The 11,680-nt window shown below is 36.1% G+C and overlaps 2 protein-coding genes across 2 annotated transcripts; one reads left to right on the forward strand and one right to left on the reverse strand.

Annotated features, from left to right (window-relative positions):
- The first annotated feature begins 520 nt into the window (after positions 1-520).
- LOC106755598 (DNA damage-repair/toleration protein DRT100) lies at positions 521-1,928 on the forward strand. The gene has a single exon (XM_014637782.2). The coding sequence runs from the start codon at positions 592-594 to the stop codon at positions 1,696-1,698; it is 1,107 nt and encodes a 368-aa protein (XP_014493268.1). The 5' UTR covers positions 521-591; the 3' UTR covers positions 1,699-1,928.
- Positions 1,929-5,437: 3,509 nt separating this feature from the next.
- LOC106754890 (protein gamma response 1) lies at positions 5,438-7,560 on the reverse strand. Its single transcript, XM_014636960.2, has 3 exons — positions 6,757-7,560; positions 6,528-6,611; positions 5,438-6,344 (listed from the first exon to the last, which is right to left on the reverse strand). Exons 1-3 carry the CDS (start codon positions 7,418-7,420, stop codon positions 5,671-5,673), a joined length of 1,422 nt encoding a protein of 473 aa, XP_014492446.1. The 5' UTR covers positions 7,421-7,560; the 3' UTR covers positions 5,438-5,670.
- Between the last annotated feature and the right edge of the window lie 4,120 nt (positions 7,561-11,680).

Raw genomic sequence — 11,680 nt, forward strand, 5'->3', positions numbered from 1 at the left:
AAACAAAATCATTTAATAATTTATGGACAAAAAATATATTTAACCTTTTCTAATTTTGTGAGTAATATTGATAAGTAGAATACATTTCACAAAGTAAAGAAAGAAAAAGTAAAATTAAGAAATATTTTATTGAAAAGAGAGCATTTGATTAGGTGGGTGAAAAGTTGTCATGTTTTCAAATCAGTAAAGACAAAATTGGAAAAAGTAAAATAAAAATCCAAAATCATACCCTACTTTCATTACCTTAACTCGGTTAAATTATACATTAAGATCAGATTACAAAGTTTCTATTTCAATTGAATAAAACAATTCTTACTATTCTTCAATTAACTCAAAATCAACATGTAAGGAGTTAATTATTATTATTATTAGTATAATTATTGAAGGTGTTGAATTTATTAACCCCAACAAACATGTGCATGTGGCATGTGCAAGCCACTGACAAACTATATAATCAGTATTATCATCACAAATAAAATATTATTATTTTGTTAATCAATGTGATGATGCATTGTTAAACACGTATCGTATAAATAAAACCCGATACCATGCAAATCTATTGCATTGCATTCCACGCAACACAAAACACATATGGCTTCTTCCACCTTTTCCTTCTTCTTCCTCACGTTACTTCTCCTCGCCGTTATCACCGCCGTCACTCCCTGCCCGCCGTCAGAACGGGCAGCGCTCTTGGCCTTCAAAGCTGCCCTAACCGAACCCTACTTGGGCATCTTCAACACATGGAACGGCACTGACTGCTGCGGGACCTGGTATGGCATCGCCTGCGACCCCACCACCGGCCACGTCACCGACGTCAACCTCCGCGGCGAGTCCCAGGACCCAATGTTCCAGAAACTCGGCCGCTCCGGCTACATGACCGGAAAAATATCGCCGGAAATCTGCACATTGAGCAACCTCACCTCCCTCGTCGTTGCCGACTGGAAGGCGATCTCCGGCGATATCCCTGCCTGTGTCACATCACTCTCCTCCCTCCGACTTCTGGACCTCGCCGGAAACCGTCTCACCGGCCAGATTCCAACGGACATCGGAAATATCTGGAGCCTGAGTGTGTTGAGTCTCGCCGACAATGAGATCTCCGGCGAGATTCCAACGTCGATTGTGAACCTCGCCAGACTCATGCATCTGGACCTCAGCAATAACCATCTCTCCGGCGAGATACCCTATGACTTTGGGAAACTCCGCATGCTGAGTCGGGCATTGCTGAGTGGGAACCAATTAACCGGGTCAGTACCTAAGTCGGTATCCAAAATGAAACGGCTTGCGGATTTGGATGTATCGTTGAACCGGTTAACCGGTTTTATTCCAGTTGAGTTGGGAAAAATGAAGGTTCTCTCTACTTTGAAGTTGGATGGTAACTCTATGACGGGTCCGGTGCCCCCCACTTTGTTGAGCAATACGGGTATGGGTATTTTGAACCTTAGCCGAAACGGGTTTTCGGGTATCATACCCGATGTTTTCGTGGCGGATTCTTATTTTATGGTCCTTGACCTGTCTTTCAACAACTTCTCGGGTCGGATACCCGGTTCGTTATCCGCATCTAAGTTTATGGGGCATTTGGATTTGAGCAACAACCACCTGTGTGGAACCATCCCAATCGGGTCTCCCTTTGATCATATTGATGCGGCGTCGTTCAGCAACAATGATTGTTTGTGTGGAAACCCGTTGAAGACTTGTTGATGCCGGAGCCGACCCGAATGAGTGTTGAGCCGTTGGTGAATATTAATATATGATTTGGTCATAGTGAAGGAGGCAAGTGTGATTTGAATTTATCTAATGTGATAGTTTTTGTGATGTAATATATAATTAGGGGAAGTGTTGAAATGGACAAAAATTATTATGAGAGTGCTCCTGGTTGCATGTGCATGCAAGTGAGCATAGCTGAAAGAGTTCTCAAAATTCTTGTATTACATGTGGCTTTCAGAGGTTCCATTTGTCTTTTCATTAAGATAACTTTAATTAATATTTCTTATATTAAGAGTAATTAATTACATCCTTTAATTAATTACTTTGGGGGCACGTGATGGTGTTCTTCATCTATTCCCACTTCCATTAACTTTGTCCAAAATGGTATTCCATCCAAGTACGCTTAAGAGTAAAAGTAAAAGTAAGATGGAGAAATGAATAGCTCAAGAAAATAAAAATGGTTTACTACAATCCACCAAACACAAAGTAAGATTGGCCCACATTTGCTTTCTTGCAAAACATGAGTTCGTCCCACCACCTCACTAATGGAAGTGGATGATTCTGTGGTTTTCACTCCCTAATCCCAGCTTATTAATTACTTCCACTTTTTATATTTCCTGACTAACCAACACTTTTTGTTTTCACTTTTCCATTGCAGCTTGCATTGTCCAACAGTGTGTATCCATTATAAATATAATAGGATAAACATTTCTATTAACAGTTTATACGAGAGAGGAAAAATCTCATTAACCTAAAATTAATTTAAGCATAACTTAGACAAGTTAATATTTTTGGAGGATTGTCTGTAAACCATGTCACACCACACCATGTTCACCTATGCACAAGCAAACTGTAGAAAAACTTGTTTATTTTCACCTAGAATTGTTTTAGAGAAATTTATCCACTAACATCCTAGAACTATGTGTAATCATCAGCACATTTCTTTCTCAAGTTAAGGTGGGAATATTTAAAGTGTCATGATATCGTCTAAAAGGAGGAAGGCCATAACAATGTTTTCTCAACATACAAATTTAACATGGGGGAAGAAATAAAGGCGTACCTTTATCCTGATTTATCATGTGAAGTAGTCAGGAGAAAAGTTACTGTAGTATAACACTACAAACTCCAACGAAGAAAAAGCCACCGCAATTTGTTCCATTCATTAGCTTTATCCCTTCTCGGGCAATGTGACACGGAATCTTTTAGTGATACCCTTTCTGGCTTATCAGACAAGTTTTTCCAACCCTCCAAAAAAATAAATCAATGATAAAAAATAATGCAAATGATATACACAGTTGATGGCAAAGACAAGTTAGTGCCTTTAACATGGTTATCGAAACTGGGTTCTATATACCAGTTCATCCATATAGGACTGAAAACCAGGTTGAGTTCCAGTCCAGAACAGCCACAAAATTACCCCTTGAAACCAATCTGTGAAGTTATGATTGTCATTGATATGGCTATATTTGAAAATCAAAAAGCAACTTCAGTGAATATTATGAATTTATTTATGATCACTGTAATTGATTTATGAATTGCAACTTCAACACGTTCTTTACATTAGGCTATATTTTTAACATTTCTTTTTGTTTAGTTTCTTAGTATAGACCCAGGCTATTATATCCTGCACCTCCATGATTACTAACGCACCACTATCACTACTTTCATCACCATCTATAGAGAAAAGAGAAAAAAAATACAGAAGAAAACTCACTCTAAGTTTTTTCCAAAGTATATTTCTTGTGTTCAGAAATATTTTTGTCCAAAACATTTAATATACAAATCTGAATAAATCATTTCGATAAATATTTTGATTTCTAAAAAAAATTTCAAAATTCCCTTGGAAATTTCTTTCAAAAATTGTTTCAAAAATATTGTTCTGAAAATTTCGAAAAGCTTATGGAATATATAATCCAAAAATACTTTTCCAAATGATAAAATGGTGAATTCGAAAATATGAGTGGGTGGACGAAGAAATTGTGGAAGTGCAGGAGGGCGGGAAGTAAAAGCCATAGACCCGTTATACACCAATAAGGCCCAAGCTAAAGACCCAAACAAAAGTGTGGAGGAATTTGCTACCTGCACCCACTTTTTCTTCCTTCAATCCTATAATATGAAAAATAATCAACATCACCTTTTAATCAATTTAAAACTATATTTTAGATTACGCAAATTAGAATATATTTCAAATCGTATGATTTAAAAATATTTTGAATTACATAATTTGAAATAAAAAATATAACTTCATATTCCACATCTACCTTATCCCCACAAATTCAAACCAGCTTACATACCCATTCTATTTTCAAAACACTTCAGGGCATTCCACCCTTTAGTGCCCATGATCACCACATTCCCTACTTCGTAGTGCACCACATATGAACGTCAAACCATATGGCTACACACTCACAAAAAGACCACCATTACCAATTTCATTTGGGGAAATGCTTCAAGTGGGTATGATTCAACATAGCATTAAATCCTTTTCATCCCTTATCTAATTAGTTAACAAAAACATGCCTCTTCATAGTTTGTGTATTATGCTCTAAATGCAGTAATGATAAAAATTTGTTCCCAAGTTACTAGAGAGTTAGGTGATGCTACGATGTTTACTAAGGTGGATTTGCCTTCGGGCTATCATCAATTTCAAGTTATCCCTGCAGACACACATAAAACACTTCGCATTTGTGTTACCACTATGAGTTTGTAGTTATGTCATCTAGCTTAACTAATGCTCTTCTAAGTTTTTCATTCAACCATCAACACCCTCCTCTAACCCTATCTCTTCTAGTCTGTTCTAGTTTCATTTTTATGACATTCTCCCACTTTTTATGAACATATTCTCTACTTGCAGTTAATTTTCAGTTGCTCTTCACTAATAAATCTTTTTAATAGGTTGACCAGAATGACAGACCCAACAAAGTCCATTTAAGTGCGTCATTCAAAACCAAAACCAATTATAAGTCTGAATAGTGGAACCACTACCCGCTATCGCTCCAAAAATTAGGCTCAACAAAATTAAAGACATCCAAGTTGTTCTTAATCCCAAAGGTCATCACATCCAAAGCTTCTAAACAGCAAAGCAAATTCGTAAATAAACAATCTTCAGAAAAAAAAAAAAAAAAGATAGTATTTTAGTAGCAGTATTATTTTAATTTTAGAGTTTCAATAGTTTTTTAAAGTCTTTCTTAGTCTACATGTGTTTTAAGTATTTTCTCGGTCAAACTGTTTTTGAAGACTTAAAAATTATCGTTACCAACTACTGCAAGGATTATTTTCCAAAAACACCTAAACATAGGCCAAACGGTTAAAACTATAAACCTTTAAGGGTAAATTTTCAGGTTCAACCCACATAAATTTTGGCCAGCTTTAACGGCCGTATGTTCATTGACCAATACAAATTCACTCATCAAAATGAATAATCGCATCTCATTATAACAAAATGTCCCTTGCAAGTAGTTCGTGCTACATAGAACCGTGAAAATAAGGCATAATATCCAGAATTAAGCTCCCCATCCCATCCCCTAAATCCCCAACCTAAACAAAAGTTTACTAGGACACTGACCCTGAACAGTTTATTTCAGCAATAATACATATAAACAGTTACACACAAGAAACTAAATAAATACGAAATAAATTTCAAGCACAAGGTACTGTATAGAAGAGTACAGTACAACGACTATTTCTATAATAAATGAGAACAAAAAGTTTATTTGCTGTCAACAACATAAGGTATCTACAACTAGTAGTACATGCATTAGTCCAATCGGGCTTAGTATGAAGTACAAAGGTAAATTTTGCCTCTTGGCATTGAGATTACCAATGTATCAGTTAATAATGTACCTAATGTTCAAGGTTCCTAAGAGTTATATTTCTAGATTTACCAAGAAACTAAAGTTGGGACAAATTTCAATTGGATACAGAATTCATTTATAAATCAAATAGTAATCGGTCTAAAATATACTCTTACATTTCAGATTCAAATCCAATATTCCAAAATCCCTCAGGAGTCAAGGGCGGAACATACCTATATCGGTGCCTAGAAACACCATCTAGGTGTTCACAGCGGAAGTTCTGCTTACTGTCAGCATCCTTGCCATCAGCATTAGGAAGAACAGCATCATAAAACTTTCTGCATTGTTTGCACTCAACTCCTTTTAAATTTTCACGCTCGGCTTTTTTTCTCACCGGCTCAACATACTTGTAACTTCTTTGGTCAACTACATTAATAGAATATTGCTTTAGCTTCTTCTGAGGACTGCTTTTGGCAGCCATATCCTGTGTTTCATCATCTGAGCTGTCGTTGTTAATGTCTTCCTGAATCGGGTTTGGGAGGTCCTCCTTATTGAAATCCTTATTTAAGTTTCCTCTGATATTCTCCAGAGGAGTGTCAAGAAAATCGTCATGAGGGTCAGGACCTGTTCGACTTTGATGGGTCCGGGTTTGCCTCCAGGAAGATGCTGGCCGCTTTGTACTGGATACAGAGACTAATTTTGTAGTGGGTGGACATTTAGGGACATCACGAAAACCACAGGATGGAGAACTCAAATTGGTTCCTCTATCCTCCTCAGACGGCTTCTCCTTCACTTCGTTTATCTCACACCCAGTGACAAACACCTCTGGAGTTTTGCTTTCAAGGCCTAGAACAATGGGAAGTAGATGATGTGTAATCAAATAACCTAAATTGTACACTTCACTAACTCAACATAGCTTTTAGACAACAAAACTCCGTGTCTGTATGTTTAACTTGATGCAGGTGGATCGAAGTGAAGGCCATTTCATACAAGGACAGTTGAGTAAATATTAAGAGAAAATTCAATTACCTCCAAAGTCTTCCAATGGGATTTCGTTTCTCATTTCAGCAGCTTCACAAGCACCCATGATATTTGGATTCTCAGATGCAAGAACTGCAACACCATGGTGAGTAAGGAGAGTTGAATAGACACTTTTCAGTTGAAGGATTCACAGACTCACAAATAACCAAAAAAAAAAAATGCGACAAACTCTTTCTAGTTTTCTACCACACGGTTACAAGAGAAATTAGCACGATACCAGGTTCAGCGACCGGACTCTGACGTGTGCCAAATTCACTCCCACTCTCGAATTTTTTCTGTTCAGCCACATTCTCCTCACAGAGACCAACCTTCCGTCGGAGGTAAACGTGCTGAGACTTAAGCCTCTTATACGCCTCAGTCACGCGATTCCTCTTCGCCTTCTCATCCTGCAACTCACGCGTCAGCGCCTCCACGCGCTCTAGCAGCGCCCTTTCCTCTTCAACTTCTCGCGTCTTCCTCCTCAGTTTCTCGTCCAACTCCTCGATTCTTGCGAGCAACTTCACCTTCTCGCTCTCGCAGTCCTCCAATTTCGAAAACGCAGCGTTTCGCTTCTCTTCGGCGTCTTTCAGAGCGGACACCTTGGACTGCACCAACTCCACGAGGTTCTTGTGCAGCGCCATGTTCTCGTCGACCTCGCGCTGGAGCTGGTCGATGCGACGCCGTTTCGATGCCGCGTCGGATTTAAATTGAGGATAGAGCTGGGAGCAGAAGACGTACTCGATCTGCGCGATGCGGTCCTTGGCATCTTGAATTGAAGCAACGAGGATGGTGCTGAGACCGCCGACATGGTTTGCGGCGCCGGCGTCGGTGGGAGGAAACCCTAACTTCGGAGAGGGAGGATGGGGCAGTCTCTCTGCGGTTACCGCCTCCGGTTCGTCCATTGCGGGTGGACGGAAAATGTGAGCGAAATGAAATCGGAATAAGAGTGCGGTGACGGTGGTGGTGCAATGATCGATGGCTGTTATGTTATGCTATGTTAGTCTTGCGCGGGATTCTGAATTTTCTTTCCAAATGCCCGCAAGGAAAATTATTTTATAATTTTTTGTTCTAAACAGGAAAAATATTTTTAATAATATACAATAATTCTAAATCTTCTTATTTTCCCTAGCATTCTTATAATTCTTTTTTAAGAAGGTAAATAATATATGAAGGTGAAAGGAAGAGCCACTAGTTGTGCCTTTTCACATAAACGTGAAGACAAAGGAAAAGAAAAAGTTACATGTTTCGGTGGAGTTTGGAATTTTCTTAAAACACTTTAAATTGTTGTCTTAAAGATAATCTTGAAGAATAAGCTTACGATTATCTTAATCCTCTCATATTCCAAGTTGGTCTATCTGGATGGCCGGTCTAAAAGATCGACTTGTTGGTATTTAAGAGATCATACCTACATTACATACCATAATATTAATAGTATCAGGTAATATTTTATGTCATGAATATTTTATTTATCAATGTTTTATAACGTCTATTTAATTTAAAATTTATTCAACTCTAATTTATATTTTTGTTATGTGATATCCCGTTTGATAAATAACAACATATTATAAGAAGAGATATTTCTTTTGAAGTTTATCCGAAGTAACTATAACAAATTAACATAACATTATTCACTTTTCTTTTTCAATAGTCTTGTTTTTTTCTCAATTACTCTATTATATTTACTTTAATATAGTGGGGTAAATATAATAATAATGAAATAAAACATATTAACTACTCATATGATTAATCCTATTACTTTTCACTTTTAATTGAGAGAATATGTTTCACTAAAAGATGTTTTTGTTAGAGAAACTAAGGCACAAAAAGGAAAAGGGAAAAACTTGTATCATCGAATGTATTCTCCTAATACGAGAGAGAGCAAAAAAAAACTTATATCTCTCTTAACAGTTTTAAAAGAGCTTCTTTTTTTTTCTATAATGAAAAGTGTTGTCAAGAAATCATCAATATATAATTAATTGTTCTTCTCTATACTCACTCTTATAGAAGGTAAACATTGTCATACAAACTACCTTTCTTATGGGAAGCTTACCTGAAAAATGTTATTAGGGTAATTACGAGAAAGATGTCATTTTGTGAAGATGACTTCGATTGGTTTATTTTAAACTAAACATCTTTAAACTAAAATATTTGTGAGTTTTTTTTTTAAAAAAAAATAAAACATGTTAATATTCATATATAATTTGATAATTATATAACAGAGGAATAATAATTATATAAGATTGTTCCGATTCCAAATTCTTCAAGTAACATAATTAAAATCAATTACTATATATTTAAGGTATCGTCGTTTTGAAGATTGGAGTTCTGGTTTTATCCTTAAGAAACATCTTAGAGGATGAAAAGAGAGATAAGTATTTACATTGTCTTAAGTTTCTACTATAAAGCGATGCGAGATTATTAGATAATAGGAACAAATACTATAATTTATAATTTTTTCTTGTTTATCTTGGATTTATCATATGGTATGTGGGGAAGCCCTCTTATAATGATATTGCAAAATTATTTTTTTAGGGCAAGCTTCTTTTTTGTTACAGGGTTTCCGCATGCAGCATTGGAACATGCTATCTCCCTTGGTCAAAACCCTCATATACAAGTCTCAACATCCTTCGCGCTCAACAAACGATCTCACCAACATGTAAGTCTTGAGATTCTTCCTGTGAGTCATGGTTCTTGGACTGACTTCCCTTTGCTTTCCCACTTTATAAATAAAGCCATTAATTTCATTCCAAACACACTAAACATTGGACGAGCTTTCTTTCTTTAACACAGGAAGAAAAAAACATTTGAGATTCATTGGTTCTCAAATACACTGTTGAAGATGTCATCAGACAAATGTTTGCCATTGGGAACTATTATCGTTACAAAATGATTGAAGATAAGGACATAAAGTCCCCAATTAATGAGTACCACAAGCTCCTTGAAGATATCAAAGCGAAGAACATTCTTCTATCCAATGAATTTGTTTCAGAACTTTTGATCGAAAAACTACACGCATCCTGAATTGATTATAAACAACAGCTGAAACACAAACATAAGCAGATGTCACTTCCAGAACTCATCACGCATATAATTATTAACGATACCATCATGAAAGAAATATAGTAGAAGACATATTTATTCCCAAAGGTACGAATACAAACATGATCATAAAAGAAAAAATAATTTTCAAAAATCTCTTCACAATGGATCTAACCCCACCTTTAAGAAAAAAAGAAATTGCTTTGTATGTGAAAAGTTGGGCCATCATGTACCACAATGTAAGTAGAGCAAGAAACAATAATCCTCCTATAGAATAAATATAGTTGAAAGATATAATATTATTGTTGTGATCGTTTCATAAGTAAATTTGATGACCAATGTGAGCAAGTGAATGGTAGACTATGGAACTACTAGACATATATGCGCAAACAGAAGTGCCTTTGCCTCCTACACTAGTTTAGGAGATGGAGAAGAACATATTTACCTTAGTGATGACAAAAAATAATGTTTTTGTGGGGAAGGAATATTATGATCAAAATCTCTTTATACTCAACATCTCTAAAAATATGAATGAATAGTGTTCTTTTGCTTATATTATTGATTCATATTATATGTGTCATGTTAGATTAAGACATGTGAATTTCTCATATGTTATGAAATTACAACAACTAAGAATAATTAATATGCATGATAAACATAGTAGTAAAAATGTGATATATGTGTAGAATATAAAATAACAAAGAAAACTTGTTATCTTATAAATAGTCAAACTAAAGTGTTAGGGTTAATTCATACTGATCTATCTAACTTAAAACAAACCATGTTTAAAGACAATAAAAATTATTTTGTGACCTTTATAAATGATTATTTTAGATACACCAAAGTATACTTAATCAAACATAAAGATTAAACATTTGATATGTTTTTAACCTATAAAGCAGAAGTAGAAAATAAATTAAATAAGAAAATTAAGAGGATTAGATGAAATAGAGGTGGTGAATATGTATTGATTAATGATTTTTGTGTTAGAAAATGTATTATCTATGAAGTAACCTAATGAAGGTTGAAAAACAATTATTTTCATATGTCAAATTAGACCAAATTACGCCCTTTACTACTTGGAATAAGCTTAGAATCAAGCAAAACTTAATAAATGAGTCTGTAGAGAGTCAAAAGTTGTTTTTAGCGATATTATGCTTGTTTTGCATTGTTTTGTAGCATTTCTGAGAAAGTGAATGGAGTTGAAGATAAAGGTCGTAGACTCAAGAAAAGAGAAGAAAATTGAAGATTTGAAGAGTCGATGCACCGCTTGGCGGTAACTTACATCGTCGGGCGGTTTTGAGGGAAACCGCCGGGCGGTAGACCCTACCGCCGGGCGATAGTGCGATTTGTGGGAAACCGCTGGGCGCCACACTTGTTCCGCCGGGCGGTTGTCTGCTGGGCTTGGGCCTGTTTTCTGTTGCGCTCCTCACCTATAAATAGCCCTGTTACGAGTTTAGATGCATTCTTTTGACAGAAGGGGGCGGCCAGACCTAATTTCACTCTCTGGAGAGAATCTCTTGGATGCTTAGGCTCCTTTTCATCTTTTCTAGGGTTTGTTGTTCCATTCTTCATCCATTTTTCATCTCGATTCACCATGAAAATGGTGAACTAAACCCTATTGTTGTTGGGGGAAACAATGTAATCTTTTGATACTCTCTTTTTTTGAAACTCTTGTTTATTTATATGGTTTCCATATGTTTTGATTGTTAATTGTTGGGTTCTCATCTCTGCTTAATGCCTTTATCGTTTAACTCATTCGATAANTGNTGTTTGTCTTTATTGATACGGGGACGTACAGTAATGTCATGAACTGGTGAGTAATTCCTTGATTTTGCAATACCACCTAGGGATAGGGGTAGGACGATCAATTGCTTTTAACTTCCATTCTATAATGTTGTATTAATTGTTAGGGGAGGCTAGGGATAGCAAGCCAGTAATTAGTATTAGGGTCTTTTCGCCGAGGGATCGGGTTAAGGGTAGGCTAAGAAAGTTGCATGACAATTANTTAATCAAACTAATAATTCAAGAGGAGTAGATAAGAGAGAGCGGATTAGATGAAATTGTAAACCCCCAACAACTCCATTCATCCATTGTTTTCTTTTGTCAATTGAATCAATCTC

Source organism: Vigna radiata, chromosome 2 (genome assembly GCF_000741045.1).
Source record: "Vigna radiata var. radiata cultivar VC1973A chromosome 2, Vradiata_ver6, whole genome shotgun sequence".
Lineage (NCBI taxonomy): Eukaryota > Viridiplantae > Streptophyta > Magnoliopsida > Fabales > Fabaceae > Vigna > Vigna radiata.

Bases quoted from the DNA above. Each gene is read 5' to 3' on its own strand.
- LOC106755598 (XM_014637782.2), top strand. From the start codon at position 592: ATGGCTTCTTCCACCTTTTCCTTCTTCTTCCTCACGTTACTTCTCCTC.
- LOC106754890 (XM_014636960.2), bottom strand. From the start codon at position 7,420: ATGGACGAACCGGAGGCGGTAACCGCAGAGAGACTGCCCCATCCTCCC. The intron at 6,612-6,756 runs GTATCGTGCTAA...ATGGTGTTGCAG, and splicing joins GAGTCCGGTCGCTGAACCTG to TTCTTGCATCTGAGAATCCA. The intron at 6,345-6,527 runs GTAATTGAATTT...CCATTGTTCTAG, and splicing joins CCCATTGGAAGACTTTGGAG to GCCTTGAAAGCAAAACTCCA.